The sequence below is a fragment of the Brachypodium distachyon genome, chromosome 1 (assembly GCF_000005505.3).
Source record: "Brachypodium distachyon strain Bd21 chromosome 1, Brachypodium_distachyon_v3.0, whole genome shotgun sequence".
Lineage (NCBI taxonomy): Eukaryota > Viridiplantae > Streptophyta > Magnoliopsida > Poales > Poaceae > Brachypodium > Brachypodium distachyon.
The window spans coordinates 57,181,312-57,200,191 of NC_016131.3; the positions used below are offsets into that span (position 1 = coordinate 57,181,312).

The 18,880-nt window shown below is 47.0% G+C and overlaps 3 protein-coding genes across 9 annotated transcripts; 1 reads left to right on the plus strand and 2 right to left on the minus strand.

Moving 5' to 3' along the window:
* The first annotated feature begins 7,340 nt into the window (after positions 1-7,340).
* On the plus strand, positions 7,341-9,628 carry LOC104582324 (LEAF RUST 10 DISEASE-RESISTANCE LOCUS RECEPTOR-LIKE PROTEIN KINASE-like 2.1). Its single transcript, XM_010231787.2, has 4 exons — positions 7,341-7,473; positions 8,123-8,312; positions 8,766-9,071; positions 9,121-9,628. Exons 1-4 carry the CDS (start codon positions 7,341-7,343, stop codon positions 9,626-9,628), a joined length of 1,137 nt encoding a protein of 378 aa, XP_010230089.2.
* A 720-nt stretch (positions 9,629-10,348) lies between these two features.
* On the minus strand, positions 10,349-13,861 carry LOC100827307. Of its 7 annotated transcripts, XR_002963801.1 has the most exons (7): positions 13,023-13,859; positions 12,905-12,930; positions 12,273-12,374; positions 11,583-12,120; positions 11,282-11,332; positions 10,937-10,984; positions 10,349-10,794 (listed from the first exon to the last, which is right to left on the minus strand). XR_002963801.1 is itself a non-coding variant. In XM_010230118.3 (3 exons), the coding sequence occupies exons 1-3, from the start codon at positions 11,366-11,368 to the stop codon at positions 10,546-10,548; spliced, it is 384 nt and encodes a 127-aa protein (XP_010228420.1). In that variant the 5' UTR covers positions 11,369-11,576; the 3' UTR covers positions 10,349-10,545. The 7 variants fall into 7 exon arrangements, 1 of the variants encoding a protein (XP_010228420.1); XR_001407150.2 differs by lacking the exon at positions 12,905-12,930 and having other exon boundaries at positions 12,025-12,120; positions 13,023-13,860; XR_001407171.2 differs by lacking the exon at positions 12,905-12,930 and having other exon boundaries at positions 10,349-10,771; positions 13,023-13,858.
* Positions 13,862-15,847: 1,986 nt separating this feature from the next.
* On the minus strand, positions 15,848-17,481 carry LOC100828760 (rust resistance kinase Lr10). Its single transcript, XM_010230119.3, has 2 exons — positions 17,228-17,481; positions 15,848-17,138 (listed from the first exon to the last, which is right to left on the minus strand). The coding sequence occupies exons 1-2, from the start codon at positions 17,340-17,342 to the stop codon at positions 15,913-15,915; spliced, it is 1,341 nt and encodes a 446-aa protein (XP_010228421.1). The 5' UTR covers positions 17,343-17,481; the 3' UTR covers positions 15,848-15,912.
* Positions 17,482-18,880: the final 1,399 nt, after the last annotated feature.

Below are 18,880 nucleotides of genomic sequence, written 5' to 3' on the forward strand. Positions count from 1 at the left end.
ATCGAAGTGACAGAATATGATTAGGGTGAGCTCCCTATGTCTACGGTAGATGATCAAGTTACTTCCACGCGTATAGATTGACTAACTTACATCAATTATTTTAAAAACTAGCCTCCATGTAGTTTATAATACATAGTTACGTCTACCACTATAGAGTAACCTGCACACACAAAATACAATAGGTTGCGGATCAAGGACATCTAAAATGATCAAATTACATAGTTACATCTAGCATTCAAATTGTGACTACCTTTCCCATCTAATTAGTTTTGTTTTTATGCTGTTGAGATAGAACCATGCATATGTTCTCATTGATCCCATTCAAGTATTCAACCACAATATTGTGCTTCCTACAAAAGCTCAACTAGTGCTCTTGAAAGTGATCAAATTTCTCTGATAATTTTGTGACTATCACTAATGACCAAAGACCCATAAAAGTTCATCCGACTAATTAAGGTCCCCAACTAATAACTGGTTGGCTGTGATTTAAACATGCACAAAAGATGCAAGATAGGAAGTCTGCAATAATGGTCGGTCTAGTAAAAGCACATATTAAAATAGTGGTGTAGTCATGACTTTTGAGACCGCGACCGACGACAACAGCAAAACCAAAGCGTTCTTCGGCGTTATCGAGGAGATCTAGGAATTGGAGTACTTGATCACAAAGATCCCAATGTTCTGTGTAAGATGGACCAAAGGTGACAAAGCAGAAAGTCACAGGTTCACGACGATGGTGCTACCTCCTGAGATCCCTCGTGAACAAGTTGACGTGAGAAAAATCCTGGCAAGAGAGGAGTCATGGGTCTTTGCTAAACAATGCAAGAAATTATTCTACATAGACGACCCGGCAAATAAAGGCCGCGTCGTAGTAAGAAGAGGAAAAAGAAGCATTGTTGGAGTGGACGGAGTTATTTCACAAGAAGACTACGAAGGTTTCCATGATCCGACGACCGCCGCAGATGACGAAGAAGCGGAACGCACGACATTAACGAGGAAAAGGAGAGGGAAAAGAAGAAGTGATGGGAGTGAGAGCGATAAAATATCACAAAACCCCTACGTCAGAAGCACTACTGCGAGGAGTCAAGTTATGACTTACCGAAGGAAAGAAAAGCACTAGTAGTCACATTGTTATGTACTCGTACTGAATTAGAATGCAAACTTTGTACTAGGTGAAATTATGTGTGATCGATGTACTTTTGTGTATGCATGTTAATACATGGCTTTGTCACTCCTAAAAAGTCAATCCAAAATTATAGGTATTATGTCATGAATTTTTTAAATTAAATTTAGCACAAATACTAGACAAAATGCATGAATTTATTCATCAAACTTTCACTTTTTTGTTTCATCTATTGAATGTGACAAGTACATGTCCTAAAACACTAAAAAGGACAGGTTTTAATTTTTTTAAACGTTCTTGTAATTTAAATTGGTACAAAGCTCAACAGGTATAGATGCACATCAGTAACGGTCGGCTGGTTAATTGCCCGTTACTGATGTGCATCTATACATCAGTAACGGTCGCGAACTTACCGGACCGTTACTGATGTATAGATGCACATCAGTAACGGTCGCGTGGGAAGGCGACCGCCACTGATGTGCTTGGGCATATAAAAGGAACGGCCGAAACCCTAGCCCGTTAATCCTCTCGCCTGCGCGTCGCTTTCACAGCCGACCAGCAGTGGGCTCTCTCCTCCCCCGGGCGAAGCCCTGCCGGATCTCCGCGCCGCCACTGCCGTCCTTCTCCTCCGCGCCATCGACCTCCTCCTTCTCCTCCGCGCCTTCGACCTCCTCTGCTGTCCCGAGCCCTCGAGCCCGCCGCCGCTCTCGACCTCCTCCTCCTCCCCGAGCCCGAGCCCACGCCGTCTTCCTCCTCCACCCCGAGCCCATGCCTCGTCGTCCGCCACGGCGCCCGGAGCCTGCCGCCGCTGAGCCCGCGCTGTCGTCCCCGAGCCCGACGCCGCCGTCTTCCTCCGCGCCGCCGCCCGCCGCCGCCGTCGACCTCCTCTGCGTCGAGCCCGCCGCCGCCCTCGACCTCCTCTGCGTCGAGCCCGCCGCTGCCTCCCTCCGCGACACCCCCGACGCCATCCTCCTAACCCTAGGTGCGCGCGCTCCTCTGCCTCCCTCTCCTCTGATTTCCAAGAACTAGGGTACATGCTGGAATTAGGGTTAGGATTAGAACCATATTGTATATTCTGGAATTAGGGTTAGGAATAGAACAATGTTGTATATACATGCTGGAATTAGGGTTAGGATTAGAACAATGTTGTATATACATGCTACAATTAGGGTTAGGATGCTGGAATTAGGGTTAGGATTAACAAATGTTGTATATACATTCTGGAATTACGGTTAGGATTAGAATAATGTTGTATATACATTCTGGAATTAGGGTTAGGATGCTGGAATTACGGTTAGGATTAGAGCAATGTTGTATATACATGTTGGAATTACAAATGTTGTTTATATACATGCTGTTTGAAAGCTATATACATTGTACATGCTGTTTATAAATGTTGTTTATATACATGCCGCTTTGGAAAGTGCTTCATTTATGTGAATTGTGGGCCCGACCATTGTGTCGGGTCATTGGAGAAGGGGCCGGCCATCGTGCCGAGGGGGTACATTTGCGGGCGGGTTTTTTATGCAGGTTTCGAGCTCCTAGTAGACAAAATTTGCTAGTTTTTTAGCATAGGTCATGCCGAAATTTTCGACTGATATATATTTGATGGTTTTGAAGGCATAGGTACGAAATGGGCAAGAGTAGTCAGAAATCAGTTCTTAAGGACGTATCTCCTGAGGAGGTGTATCGTGTCGATGAAGAGTCTTCATCGGCAGAGCAAATTGCCAGCTCTGGCGGCGATCCTAGCTCTGGCGAAGGTAGCTCTTGTTCAGAAGAGCAGAACAACGAGCGACGGGTGGAAGAGAGTAACCCGTAGCCAACTGCTTCTACGGCGAAGAAGCCAAGGAAAAAAGATGCCGAGGGGGAGCCACAACTTGAAGAAGTTTTGCTACGTGGTCACCCGGCACTCTGACAGAGGCTGCCCGGAGTCGCCTGAGAGGGCACAGAAGGCCTTCGCAACCACCTGTGGAGCTGTTGCATGTAAATATTGCAAGATCACCAACGAGTGGAGTGACATCTCCGAAGTCGTTAGAAACATGTGCATCGCGGACGTTGCAAGGAGGTTCCAAGTCACTGACGAGTGGCGCGAGCGATTCCTAGCGTCCATCAACATAGCAGGGCGGAATGGTCTTGCTACTTGGAAATGTACCGCTAGAAAGTGGATGGACAAACCTTACGAGATCATCAAGAAGAAATGGCTGTCGATAACTGATGAGGCCGAATGGGAAAAATTCAAGAAGGAATCGTCTGACCCTGCCTTCATTGCGAGGAGTGAACGTATGAGGGCGTTGCGCGCGAGAAAGCCCTTGAACCACAGGCTAGGGAGTGCAGGGAAAGAGGGGAAGAAGAAGGTTTGGTGCAAGCAGGACCGAATTCTCGAGGCGGCAGGCAGGGTGCCTCCAGTGCATAACATTCTGGAGGATAACCGTGCTAGAGAATATGCACGTCAGCACATGACACCAGAGGAGTGGGCGGGCATTGAGCCAATGCAGCCGCCTGTTAAAAGTTTTACGGTAAAGGTTCACGTGCATTAATTTGTTTTCGGCGTTAATTATGACACTCAGGATCCATATAGACTCACGTCATGTCTTATATGATAACAGGAAAATGCCCACAAATGGGAGGAGAGCAAGAGGTTTGAAACATCCGCCGACTCCGTGCAGAGCAAGAGGTGGGAGTCGGCTGTGACCGCTGGCTTGCAAAAGACGGAGCTCATGGGCCGTGTTTTAGGGGAAGGCGAAGGGGCCTGCTGGGATGATTATTTCCCGCCTGCTCCGAAGCGAAGCAGGGTCCCTGCTTCTGCTGAAATAATAGAACAAGCTAAGGCGGAGGCGCGAGAGCAGGCATCTATGGTGTGTCAAGAGGTGTCAAGAGAATATGCAGTGCAAGACGTCCATCATTTGGTGTCGGCATTGGCCAAAGACCACCCCGCCCTTGACGCCATACTCGGGGGAGGAGTGGAAGGTTTGAGGAACCGCTAGCAAACCAGACCCAAGCGAGGGCATCCAGGATAACGATCCGGGTCCGAGAGACAACATCCTTGTAAGCATACTTTTCAAACTCTTTTTCACTCCTTACCTTCATGAATAAAGATCTTACACACATATGCCTTGTTCTTGTTACGTGCAGGCACCAGTGAAGTGTCGTATTCACGTAGACAAGCCTAGGAAGCCTGTAGGCGCCATTGGCCGCCTGATGCCCAGACAATCACCGCCACTGGTGCACGACATTCTTATGAACGACACACAAGTGAGTGTGATGGTGGACTCCGTCATCGAGGAGCATCGTGATTATGCTATCCCGCTACCTCCAGAGGAAGGCGTGGATATCCTAGGCGGTTGTCCAAACTACCGCATTATGTGGCCTAGGAGCTTGGTATCTCTCTACAACCAGCGCCAGTCCTCTATGACTCCATCTCCCTCCGCCCACAAAGGTACTTCTCAATCACCGCTCAGCCTTTCCCCTAGGATACTGCCTCCTGTCGATGCTGGCGGATATGAAGAGCAGGCAATGTCGATGCCTCCACAGCTTAAAGATAGCCAGACCACAGGGTCGGCACAGGCTAGAAGCGTCCCTCCTACCTTCTCTCTCTTGGGTGCCGCTGAGTCCATAGGTGGCCGCAAGATCGATGACAAGTACAAGGCAGAGGAGCAAAAGGCATGGGACAATAAGAGGAGGCATAAAAAGAGGGGGCACGGCGGCAAGACCATCAAGGACTCCTCGAATGTCAATCATGGTGAGATGCACTATGTGCCTGACATAACTGGAGTGTGGGAAGACAATAGGCCTGACATTCTCATGAAGAACCCCCGTCAAGGCCAGAGATTCGAAGACGGATCCTATTTCGTGGCTAGGAAGTTTGACCGGGTGCTTATTTACTATCCTGGAAGACCGATGCTCACCGAAGATTTCCTGCGTGCCGTGTCCAGAGAGATGCAAGAGCTTCATCAGTTCTACATGCAAGCATCAGCTGGTTCTCAACAGCATGCCCAACAAATTAATGTTCAAATCCTACGAGACTATGGCTTCTTTGACCAAGAAACCGGGAGCATTCAGGAACGTCTTATCACCTTTGGTGTGGAGTTCAACGAACTGTTCTACCTCTTCAACCACCAAAAGCTTGATATCAACCCTTTTAAGGCTGTGGTCTGCCTACCAAATAAGAGAAATGCGGTAAATCGAGGTCAAAAAAGTAGCCATTATAGACCCCGCGGTTAACTACGGTGACATCGGTCTTGAGCCAGAAAAGGATCCCTCAAGAATCCTGGCGTCTAAATACTTGGTGGCATGTCTGGAAAAATACGCAGACCACGACTACCTCCTCTTCTTCCTTAATTTGGAGTAAGTTGAATTTTATATATGAAACCGTTTGTTTTTCCTAATTTAGTCTTTCTTATACACCCTTAGATACTAAAGTTTGTTTTTTTTGAAAACAGAGACCATTGGGTGACACTACTCATTTGTTTGCCTTGGTCCGCAATGTACTATTTCGATTCACTACTTCCGAAGAAGAGTGTTCGAGGTCACTACTGGAAACCCATCAAATCACTCATTAACACTGCCTGGAAAGTTGCGACCAAGGGAAAACTAGCTGGTAAAGGCTATAAAGTCGAGCCTCACCACAACCACAGGTTCCCTTGCCAGCAACAGCCGGCCGACAGTGTGTACTGTGGCTACTACTGCTGTCACATCCTTATGGAGAATGCCAGCATGTTTAAGCCTGAGTGGAAGGGTCAATCGCGGTGATGGAAGAGTACTGGCGGCCCCGAATGACAATGGGACACCAACCTAAATGGGTTGTGTATAACATTCAAAGGGAGTTCGCCCATCTCATCAACAATGAGGTCATCAAGCCTAGTGGGGACTTCTACGAACGCGTGGAACAAGTGGTGACTAGGGTTCACCCACAACAATAGTTTCAAACTTGATTTTGCTATGAGATTTTGACACTTTGTAATCAATGTCGTGCAGTTAGATACATTTGTATTCTTTATATGCTTTAAATGATGCGGCTTTATATACATTTGTATGCTTTAAATGATGCGGCTTTATATACATTTGTATGCTTTAAATGATGCGGCTTTATATACATTTGTATGCTTTAAATGATGCAGCTATGTATTTTTCTGTGCTGAGCAGTGTATTCAAATATATATTTTTCTGTGGTTTTAATTAATTTTTTTATTACTGAAAATGTATTAGTGTCGGTCGCTCGTCCGACACTGATATGGCAAAGTGACCGTTACTGATGTACATATCATCAGTGACGGGCGCGGAAACGTGACCGTCACTGATGATGGTCTTCATCAGTAACGGTCGGGTCAGGCCGCCCGCCACTGATGATGGTACATCAGTAAGGACGCAGCGACCGTTACTGATGATAGGTACATCAGTAACGATTGGAGCGACCGTTGCTGATGATACCCATCATCAATAAAAGGAAGTTAGTAACGGAGGCCCCGACCGTTACTGATGTTGTTTTCGTTACTGATAAGTCTTTCTGTAGTAGTGTTGTCTTGTACTCCAAATCTATCTCCTCCTTTGTACCTCTATATATACCCCATATGAAGATCAGATCAATAACAATATCGATTATTGTGGAATACCAATTAGACTTTCAATCTCATATTTCTACATGGTATCAGAACGGTTAGACTAACATCACCAACTCTTGACACACAGCTTCCGCATCATGCCGCGTCCGGGGAGATCGATGGCTCCCATAGTTTCCCCTCCGATCATCATACCTGAGATCGGTTATTAAATTAGATGAGTTTCCAATCATAGATTGATTTCCTTAGCCAAATAAAGTCTTTCAGATCTATCCACGACCCTCGATCAGTGACAACAAATCGATGCAGATCGATGTGCATACACCTGTGCTATATGCCTCCAGTGCTCCACGTCCTCGGCAGGCGTCCGCAATCGCACCGGCCATGCCCGGCACACGCACACCAGCAGCATCGACCGGACTCCACGCGGTGCGATGCACAGCGACGGCTTCTCCAAGCGACCATGCAGCCCTGCCGATCAGGCCGGGGAGGACGGATCTGTGTCGAACTCACGAGCCCGAACATGCATACGTATACGTACGTGCAATCTTGCATGCAGCCAGCAGGCCGGAGCCCTCCTCACATGCTGCATGGCAACACGATCATCAATCCTTGAAGCCGGTTACAAGCAACAGCGACGCCACCAAGCGGAGTATCGGTCTCCTATGCGCCTGCACGGCCAACGACCAGATCTGGCCAACTACGCGAGCCGGCCGGTGTCTACGACGAGCATCTGCACCAGCGGCAACCACGACATCTACGAGCACACGAACGACTGCACCGACACAACGCCGAGCTGTACGACTACATCAGCCCAGCTACAGTTACCTCTTCGTCGAGTACATCTACGAGAAGCACATGCATGCACCATCCACACGACAGGCCGGTGTGGAACGACATGCAATCATCAACTTCTCAGGCACGACATGGCGTCGACACATCGTCGCCACAAGGGACGCCTTCAAGCGACGCACCATCATCGACAAGCCTGCAATAGCCACGCCGACACTCCATCGCCAAAGGTCTTCATCAATGTGGTCTCCATCAACAATCTTCGTCAACTAGCCGCCGCCACGTCCACACGGATGGACATCTCCCGCGTCCTCTGACAGTTCAACTGCAAGACGCATCAGCAATGACGGCATACCCGCGTTAGCTTCATCGGCGATGGCATCCCCGCGTCAGCGACACCGACGCTGGCTTGACCGCGTCCGACGTAGAGCAACTGCATCGACACCGGCATCACTACCTACACGGTGCACACGGTTCTGGCAAAACCGTTGTGTGCGGTGGGCTACCTCCAATTTTGGCAAAATTGGTGGTCTCACCTACGACCGCGTCCTCTGACATCCGCAAGACGCCCTCGAAGGTACCTCTCAAGGTGCAAAACGTCGGCCCCGACGGTACCATGTGACTTCCACAAGGTGCAAAACATCCCTGATTGCAGCTCCGTCATACACATCGCGCTTTTTTTTTGCGCCTTCGGTTATTTGCGGGTCCATCCACTTCGACGACGACTACTACCTCGACCACGGCTACATCATGATCGGCTACCTCGACATCGACATCAAGGGCTACGACGTCTACAGCGACTCATCGGCAACAACTCCAGTCAAAGCATCCGCGTCGTCACTAGCGTCCACGACACTCCCGCTATGACTGCGGGAGGGAATAGAGGAGAGACAAGGGACGGCACCAGAAGGGGACGGTAGGCACCGCTCCAGGTGACGGACCAGTCCATTAGAGACGCAGTTGATGATGGCGAAACGGAGAAGACGACGGAAGCACAAGACTTTAAATCCAATCACAATCGTCCGCTTTGCTCCCGCTACGACTGAGGGGGAATGTTAGAGATATAATACGGTTGGGATTAGAGATAAGATAGAATTAGTTTAAGCGAGATTACTTCCCTTGTACTCCAAGCCTATCTCCCCCTTTGTACCTCTATATATACCCCCCCCCCCCATATGAGCATATGAGGGTCAGATCAATAACAACATCAATATTGTGGAATACCAATTAGGCTTCCAATCTCGTATTTCTACATGCCATCATCAACTGCGTCTCTAATGGACTGGTCCGTCACATAGGGTGGTGCCTACTGTCCCCTTCTGGTGCCGTCCCCTGTCTCTCCTCTTTTCACTTGATGTGTACCTCTTCGATCGGGGCCACAACGTTGGCCTCCCAACGATGCGTGCCATTGCGGTGGGTGTTGCGAGGGGCCTCCGATACCTCCACAAGGAGTGCCAACAGAAGATTGTGCACTACGACATCAAGCCCGGAAACGTGCTCCTCGACGGCAGTCTCACCCCGAAGGTGGCCGATTTCGGACTCGCACAAGTGTTGAATCGGGCTGACACGCACAAGACTATATCTGGGATGCGCGGCACCCCAGGGTACGCCGCACACGCACAAGACTATATCTGGGATGCGCGGCACCCCAAGGTACGCCGCACCGGAGATGTGGATGCAGGCTGGCACCACGGAGAAGTGTGACGTGTATAGCTTTAGCATCCTTCTGTTCGAGATCCTCGCCAGAAGGAGGAACTTCAACGAGGCTGCGCCTGAGAGCCAGCAGTGGTTCCCCAAGCTGGCTTGGACCAAGTACGAGAGCGGTGAGCTTATGGAGATCGTGGAGAGTTGTGGGAGCATCAACGAGAAAGATAAAGAGACGGCGGAGAGGATGTGCAAAGTGGCGTTCTGGTGTGTGCAACAACAGCCAGAGGTGAGGCCGCCAATGGGTGTGGTGGTGAAGATGCTCGAGGGCGAGATGGACATAGCTCAACCGACCAATCCATTCCACCATCTCATGGCGGTGCCAGTGGCTGCAAACTTCTGGACTAGCAGCGAGAATAGCCTAAACTTGGCGAATTCTATGCTGGCAGCTAGGGTTTCTCATGGTAGCAACGACGAGATCATCTCGGAGCGGTCTACCAATACTCACCAGTACTAGTGGAGTGCCCGTGCGTTGAGTACGGACTGACAAATTCATGTGCGATGCTTAACTGCTTAAGAATAAGCAAAAAATATAATAATATGTACAAAAATATAATAAGCAATTAAGCATAAAAACAAATTAAATGAAGTCATCATGGGTGACGAAGTTCCTATTAGACGGCGGATCGAGCGTAGCTCGGGCTGATGATGAAGTTCCAGCGAGACAGTGGGTCAGGTTGAGCTAAGATGTCGTAGAATTTCTAACTAAAATTTGCCGCGACGGTAATGACGTTAAGATACCCAAACATATTTGCCATTAGCCTACCATCTTTCATCACCTGTATAGTCAACAATCCAAGCAATATGGCAACAAAATTAGAAGATTATTTCCTAATGTAATAATTATGAGCAATAATAAACTTTCAGTTAATGTGACCAAGCTTGCTTCCGGTCTGAGTCAGAGGGGCTAACACACTCCTGACAACACCTAACTTCGGAACCTCTTCCCTTTCTTACCCGTGTTTGAGGATTGAGCAGAACACACAGTTTTCCAAGTTTTCCAATAACTAACAGCCCTCACAAATGTTCCAATAACTAACAGCCTCATTTTCTTACCCTAAAAAAAACAGCCTCACTTTCCTAAGAGCAAAATACACAAGTATCTACTAATTCTGGACTGGATCAGATTGAGAAAACAAATACTGCACTGGATAAGCTAGCAAAATACACAAGTATCTACTAAATCGTGTAGTATATATGAGTGTAATTTCAAGTTCCAAGAGTGCAGTACATTGTATACAATTATCCAGAATAAAGAGCAGAGATTCAATCAGATGACCCATAATTTCATGATTTAACTCTACTAATTTTCTGCTGTACAACTTCAGTTGCCTATAGACTCGCTTCAATCAGAAAGAAGAGCAGATGAATAAATTACAGAAGGAATGCTCTGAAAGTGAAAAGGCACACAACAATGAGGTACCACTGATTGGATGAGGCACCGGTGCTGGAGCTACCAGTGATTAAGAGCGCTACTGCCCACGGTGCTGCTCCTGGCACCTTCTGATCACTGGTCACCTCGGGCACGAAAGAGAGCGAGCCTGCGACACCCAACACCTGCCGGCCGCCGTACCCGCGCGGGGGAGGGATTTTAAAGTACCTAGAGCACGACGAAACGCGGTCCTGACATGAGAACATAGTAAAAAGAAAAATACCCTTAGCAAGATGAACCAGAGATTACAAATTTACACTTGCTGGAAAAATTCCGGAGATCATGACATGAGAACATAGTAAATATTGCTTTTGTGGTGCGTTCTCGGAGTACCTTTCTGAGGGTATGAGAGTAGAACATGAGTCTCTTAATGTCAGCTACCTGCACAGCGAGATTATGAGAACAGAAAATAATTGGATGTCTTCAAGTTAACTGTCAAGCATTGGTTCCCAGAGAAAAGCACTGAGACGCTACATAAATATAGAGTTGATTCCACTCAGGGAATGCCAATCCAAATTGGCATAGAAAATGAAATTGGCATATAGTTCATAGCAACTCGCACAACGATATAGAAATTTACAGGTAAAGCAAACTACAGGAAACTGCCACTCTTCTACCAAGCCATGAAATTTACTACATTACAGAACTGGCAGACATTCTTGATAGAGAAGTTATCACCTCAACCAGTGGCTTCTTTCCATGAAGTAGCATATCCACACTCCTCTCAGTCTGCACAAGAGAGACACACCATATATTAGCATTCATCGCAGGTTGAGAAAAGAAAAGTACATTTCATTTTTCTTGTAAACAAAGGTGAGCAGATTACATTCAGGTAATATATCCTGAGTTCTGACAATATTCTTGGTAAAATAGCAGAGCAACAATAGGAGAAGCAAATAATTTTCAGATAATTCCTCAAGGATGATATATAACAAAAGGCGAGCTTAGAAAAGATAAGCATTATCGCAAACGGCATTACCGCACTATATTAGCAAATTTGGTCCAGCAAAAGATTCCCCTTTAAAAACTAACACCTCCTCATCTGTTTGACTTGAAGGTATTGCAAGTGATTACTATAAGACAGACTACAAGGATCAGTACAGATTAGAACATTTGAAGCAAAACCATGAGTTGAGATAGATATCAGCAGTATGAAAATTTGATGCCCGTGTAGATCCCTATTAATTTGTACCCTTTCCACAGAATCCCAGTAACACATTCATCGTAATCTTAAAATGACAAGATATATCACTGTGCAAACCTGATACTTCTACACGGTTTCGGCCTAAAATTTTAGACCTGAACGCCCTTGACCATGTTAACACAAAGCTGAAAAGATACATACTTGATACTTGTCCACATTGACCATTTGACATATATATTCATACCCGTTGAGTCACCCAATAGTGTCGCTCCCTCACCTCAATAAGGAAAGGGAACGTTGGATAGGTAGTGCACTCCACCACCTATCTAGAGATTTCAGATCTTGTGAATCAACACCCATTTGAAGATAGTACCTAATTCATGCATCAATTATGCATTACATTAGAAGCTGGTGAAATATCTTTATCAGATCTTGGCCTCATTTGAAGAAAATATAAAATAAAGAGTTCTAAAAATAATCAGTGGATTACAGATGGAAATAGAAGAAAAACTAAGGTGACAGTACCTGAATCCTGCAAGCAACATCTCCCTACAAATTTAAACTGAATTGGAAAGACAGAGTAAGATTCAGTTGCAAAACATTAGACCATGCTCTTCTAGTGGTTACCTGCAAGTGCAAAGAATAACTTGATTAGTGTATTAGGCCCACATAAATTGGACTCAACTAAAATCGTTTTCCTAGAACTTGAAGAACATTGAAAAAGAGATCTAGAACGCTGAAACAGAAATCTTGACACACATAAACTATATTTTATTATTTGTACTTATATATAGTTCTAGGCAAAAATCCTCTAATTTAGGCTAAAGCATTACATACAAGCAAGTATCGGTAGCTTAATGAAGGATAAGTATGCGGCAATGATTGCATCATATGTTGTTACTACCATCATTCCCGAACAATGCAGAACTAACTAAAAATAATTGGACTGTCAAAGCTTATAACATTTTTGAACGATAATAAAAGATTAAACATCAGTGAACACATCATATGCAAGGCCAAAGCTTAATGAAAGATAACACTGCAACTGTTCGTAAAATGGACACTGAGATAATCTTTTGCTTGAAGAATCAGACATCATGGACGTACTGTTCAGAAAATTTATTTCAGATTCAAAATGTATCATCTAAAAGACTTACATTATGTGATCCACAAGTTTCACGGACTGTTGGGACGCAAGGTATCAACAAGAAATTTAGAATAGTTACTGAATGTCTGAATATAAACAAACTCTAACAAAAAGACAGGCACACATACCCCAATTATCTGTTCTCCACAGAGGTTGTGCTTGTCAGTGCCCCAAACGGGCTCGGTGAGAGTTTTGGGAGGGGACCTGAACCCGTATGTGGTGTTGGGAATGGCGACGCAAGCGGAGGTGAGCAGCGCGGAGGACGACCAGCCGGATTCTGAATCTTCTGGCGGCGGTCGAGACAAACCGAAGTGGAGATCGCGATTCGCTGCATCAGCCAGCAAAGAGGAGAGTGATCGAGGGGATGTGTCGGATGAGGAGGCGTGCTGGGGAAGGATATGCAGGTGGCGGTGGCCGGGGGCAAGGCGGTTGCGGGCGGAGGTGATGGGGAACGGCGATGAGGTACCGATTTGGGGTCAATCCGGGATAGGCCGGGGAGGAGCTCCGGTGGGGTGGAGGGGTCGTGCAGAACTATACATCGTAGGAGGGCTGACGGCAAGATGGGCGGGTGAGCAGTTGCGGGGGCTTGTTTCTGATCGGGTGGGTAGGGCAGCGGAGTAGCTACGGAAGCGGCGGCGTGCGACGGCGGCAGAACTCTGAGGCGTGCTGAGTGGGGAGGAGGAGAACTGGGAAGCGGCGGCGGCAGCGGATGCGGAGGCGCGGGTTCGGAAGAGGAGAACGGGGATGTGTATAGGCGGCAGAGAGGAGGTGTGGCCGCAAAGTATCGGGAAGGCCGGACGGCGACTTCGTGCTGGAAAGGATGTTAGAGGGCGGCGGCGGCAGCGGCGGAGGCGAGGAAGGGCGGCGGCGGAGGCGGGGAAAATCCTATCAGGAGAGAGATGCGAGCGAAGGGCAGGTAGCGACGGGGATCCGGGTTTTTTCTCCTTTTCGATTTTCTCGCGCGTGGTTCGGGGTAGGACGGACCAAAGTAAAATGAAGATAAAGATACCTATACAAAAATAAAGATAAAGATACCTAAGCAAACCCGGACCGGGCTTCATAAAGCCCGACGGGAAAACCTCAAACCCGAGCCCGGCCCGGCCCGAAGCCCGACAAAAGGACCATTTTAGCATTAAAGTAATTGTTTTGGAAATAAATAAATAATTTTTTATACATATTTTTTCTAAAAAATACCCGTTTTTATTCATTTCGGGCTTTCGGGCCGGGCTTGGGAACTAGAAAGTGAAGCCCGAGCCCGGCCCGGGACGTTGGGCTTCGGGCCGGGCCACGCCACGTATGCCCAAGTATACTCACTGGTAAGGGCAAGTGCATTAATAGAAAGGCATGTTTCACATCTTGATGTTGCATTAAAAATACTGGTTGTCATAGCTATCTACGCTATATTTTCCATCTAATTGAATAAAATGTCACATATCACCACTCATTCCTTTTCTCAATACACGGTGCATTAGATTTCAAAGAGAAGGTTTTGGCAAATGATTACTTCATTAACATGTGAAAGCAAACCATAGGATTTTGTTGTTCCGAAATATTTCCATGCTAATTCAGAAGAATCGTGTAGGAAATTGAAAACAGAGAGAGTTTATTTTACTGTGTTGAATAGAGAGAGTTTTTTTTTAGCGAGAATAGAGAGAGTTAATTCCATGGGAAGCACAAACGTTTGTTCGGCCACATTCTTCCTGGGCTTTGGCCCATCTAACAAGCCAGGCCTGCAGCGTAGCGGCCTTTCCTCGTTCGCCTCTGCCATATTTCACGAGCACACACGCAGCGCCGCTCGCCGGTGCAAATGGACGCTTGTTTGGCTAAAAAAAAAAATGGACGCTCGAAATTCCTCTCCCTCGACCCTTTATAGCATCATCAGAAGATGGCAAGACGCTAGTTCAGCAGAAAATGGGCCTAGCTAGGATGATCGAGGCTTGTTTGTTAGCATCACCAGAAGATGGCGAGTCCCATGGGTTGGGCACATTTCCAGACATCTGTTCAAGCCGATTTGGGAGTGAATGAACGAATGAAATAAAGCAAATCTTACTAGGTTCAGGCTGCATCTATACTCAGACATGTTGATAGCTGATGAATATATAGGAGCACTCGTTCAACAAGGTGAAGATAAAGATAAGATAGGTGTACGGAAACATTGCTCAGAAAGAAACACATCTTATATAGTAGGAGCGTTAATTCACCTAGGCGAAGATATAAAAGAAAAATAATATTTCCTCCGACCGGTATTATTTGTCTCAAATTTGCTCAAATACGGATGTATTTATGTGTAAAACGCATCTAGATACATGTAATATTTCGACAAGTAATTCCGGCAGCAGGGGTACTGAAATCTTGCACTCGCATGTCATAGTGTTGACGAGTAGATACGGTGGATTTCCTCATGTTACCATACATCAAGATGATACGCAAAATCCCATGAAATCCCATGATCATGAGATCTCTGTCTCTCTAACCCAAAAGGTCTACGGAACAAAACTCTTCTTTTATGATGCGCAAAATCCACAGTGTCACATCAACAAACACGACGAAAGAGAAAAACACAGCGAACTTCAACTGACAACACCCGGAGATATTGAGAAAGTCCTTCAATGCAACGCCTTCAAAAATAGATCCAACCATTGGATCAGGTCAGGGATTTTTACCTCATTCAGCAGGTTCGACTAACTTCAAAAATTGCCTTCAAGGAAGTAAAACACGCGTTCACGGCCGTTGTCATTTCCAACCAATTATTAAGATCAGACCTGGGAATTTCTTTTACAAGCGATACTTGACGACCAGTCATCGCCATTCCTCTCAGTCTTGACAAACAGCGGTAGGACACGAACTCAATCAAAGGTCCCGGCACAGCCCAGAGAGGACATCCCAATGGACAAATCGACACTGCAAGTTATGCATGATATATATCGACCCAACCGTCAGTGCCAACATGAGATTTTGATTTTGTCTTCTATATTATTGCACATCTCCTTAAGTACAATCAGATGCAAAGTGTTGAAGCTAAACGATCTCATTGCTACCATGATGAACACCATTTACCGATGCTGACACCGTGTTTACACTGCTCGTCACGGTAGTCCACAGGTTTGCTGCCACCGGCGCCGCCATGAGATGCAGGAACGGGTTCGCCGGTTCAGTTATGTCCATCTCGCCCTCGAGCATCTTCACCACCGTGCTCATGGGCGGCCTTGCCTCCGGCTGCTGCTGCACGCACCAGAACGCCACCATGCACATCCTCTCCACCGTCTGCTTGTCCTGCTGATCGCCCATGATCTCCATAAGTTCCCCGCTCTCGTACTTAATCCACACCATCTTGGGGAACCACTGTTGGCTCTCGGGCGCTGCTTCGTCGAAGTTCCTCCTCCGGCCGATGATCTCAAACAAGAGGATGCCGAAGCTGTACACGTCGCACTTTTCGGTGGCGCCGGCTTGCATCCACATCTCTGGTGCGGCATAACCGGGGGTGCCACGCATCCCAGAGACGGTCTTGTGCGTGTCAGCCCGGTTCAGTAGCTGTGCAAGCCCAAAGTCGGCCACCTTGGGCGTGAGGCTGCCGTCGAGGAGCACGTTGCCAGGCTTAATGTCGTAGTGCACGATCTTCTGCTGGCACTCCTCGTGGAGGTACCGGAGGCCCCTAGCCACGCCAACAGCGATAGCGCGCAGCGTCGGGAAGCCGATACCACGGTTCCGATCATCGAAGAGGTAGGCGTCGAGCGCGCCGTGCTCCATGTACTCGTACACCAGTGCGCGCACGCCATGGGTGGCAGAGTCGAAACAGAAGCCAAAGAGCCTGACAAGGTTGATGTGGTGGGTCCTCCCGATGGTGCCGACCTCCGCCATGAACTGGTCCTGGGAGGTCCGGTCATCGTGGGTGGTGTGGAGCCGCTTCACGGCGACCATGAGACCGTTGGGTAGCATGCCCTTGTACACGGTGCCGAACCCGCCGGCGCCGAGCCGGGCCGAGTAGTTGTTGGTGAAACCAGAGAGTTGCTCCGGGGTGAATCGAATGGGCTTCTCGCCCGCGATCTCCTTGAGAAACCTCTCGACGGTAGCCTCCCGTATCTGAGAGTCCGGCACCACCGCGTACATAGCCGATGCCGTCGACGATGATGATGCCGCGGCAGCGGTCGTGTTGATGTTGATGGCGGGGAGGCCGTTCTTCTTGACGCACCTGTACACGAAGTAGACTATGGCGACGGTCCCCAGGATGCTCAACACCCCAAAAACTGCATGTCGAAATTCAGGTAAACATGCGCAAAACAAAACAAAAATTGCTCTTGAAATACGATTTAATGGCTGGGACTTGTGCGCTCACCGACGGAGATGACGAGGAAGTTGTTGAAGGTGCTGGAGGCTTGTTTGCCGAGATCGTCGTTGGGAGACGAGGTTGGGAAATTGTTGGAGTCCCCAGGCTGGAAATTAGACGACATTGTTGACGAAATTAATTGGTTTGGGAAATGAAACGGCCGGCTGGATATCGATCGTTTAATTAACTAGCCTGCAGAACGCCAATCTCTACTCGATCGTTGTATATGTAGCAGGATCCATCCACCCACAAGAAAAATTAATGTGGAGAAGCACGCAGTCCACGTACTCCGGTCAGTCAACACTTCAATATTATCCGGCACGGCAGATTAATTGACCGGCTGTGTGGACTTAATCCTAGGCGAGGGACAGTTGACTTGCTGTCAGCTAGTCCATGCCAATTACTGATACGTACAGTACTTCCTAAAGACGCTGCTGACCGCTGACCATCCTGATCGATCCGGCTCGGCTCTCCGTCCAGTCGAATACTCCCGCCATCTCATATTAAATGATTTTCTATTACATGTATTTAGACATATTTTAGTATATATAGATACGTCCATATTTAAACAAACTTGAGTCACTTAATATGGGACGGAGGAAGTAATTATTAGTAAGTACGGGGACGTGTAAAATGGACTGATGTCAGTCTTTTCTTAACGATGCCATGTTGGATAAAATCTGATGTGGAAGAGAAATGAACGAAGGAAATACATATGCATTCTCTTAATTAAGAGATGATCTCTTCACAAGAAGGATAAGGCAAAGATAAAACAAAAATTTCATCTTTTCTTAACCTTTATTTTGTTAATTTTATTCATCTAATCATTAATCGTAAGATATGCACTAAGAGATAACATATCGTACAACATATTTTGTTGTCTTCTTATAAGGTAGTTTTATCAAGCACTGTGCATGCCCGGCCTTAGTCGTTTACCCAAACCCAACCAATTAACTTTGAGAAACCCATTCAGAGATAAGAGTAAATTTCAGAAAATAACAGCTTTTTTTGGGCATACATAGTTTTTAGGGCCATTTGTGTCAAGTAGTTTTTCCGGGTATGCCGGGAATAATTATTCAGCGCAGTCGCGTCGTTAAAGCACACTTAACGAAAAAATTCTCCACAAAACCATAGGAGCAGACATTTTTCAGTGTGTGCGCGCGCGGGGGAGCTAGCTAGCTAGCAGTCATCTCTGCATTCAACAAGGCGAAGATTAGCTAGCTTGACAGCTTCCAGGAAAGAACGGGGATGGTCAAGGAGACGTAGCAAGACCCTCACACTCACATGTCATAGTTGACGAGGAGATACGGTACTGGGTAGAGGCCCGGCCGGCAAGCATAAAATAGCTACATCAACCGGGTCTTCTCCGCGATTTCCATTTGTTGGTCGCACCACTGCGTGCCAGGTAATATGAGGACAGGGATGCTTTTGGAGCTCAGGCTCATTGGAGTGCGATATTTTTAAAAAATAAATAAATAAATCATATTTCTAAGTTTTAAAGGATCCTGATTTTCTGTAAACATAGATGTATACTATGTACCTGTAAATATTCATCAAGAAATACGTTAATTTGTGATCTGCCAAAAAAAATCACAAATCTGTAAATTCTACACATTACAATTCTAGATCTACATATTTGCGACTTTTGCATAGAGCGCGAAG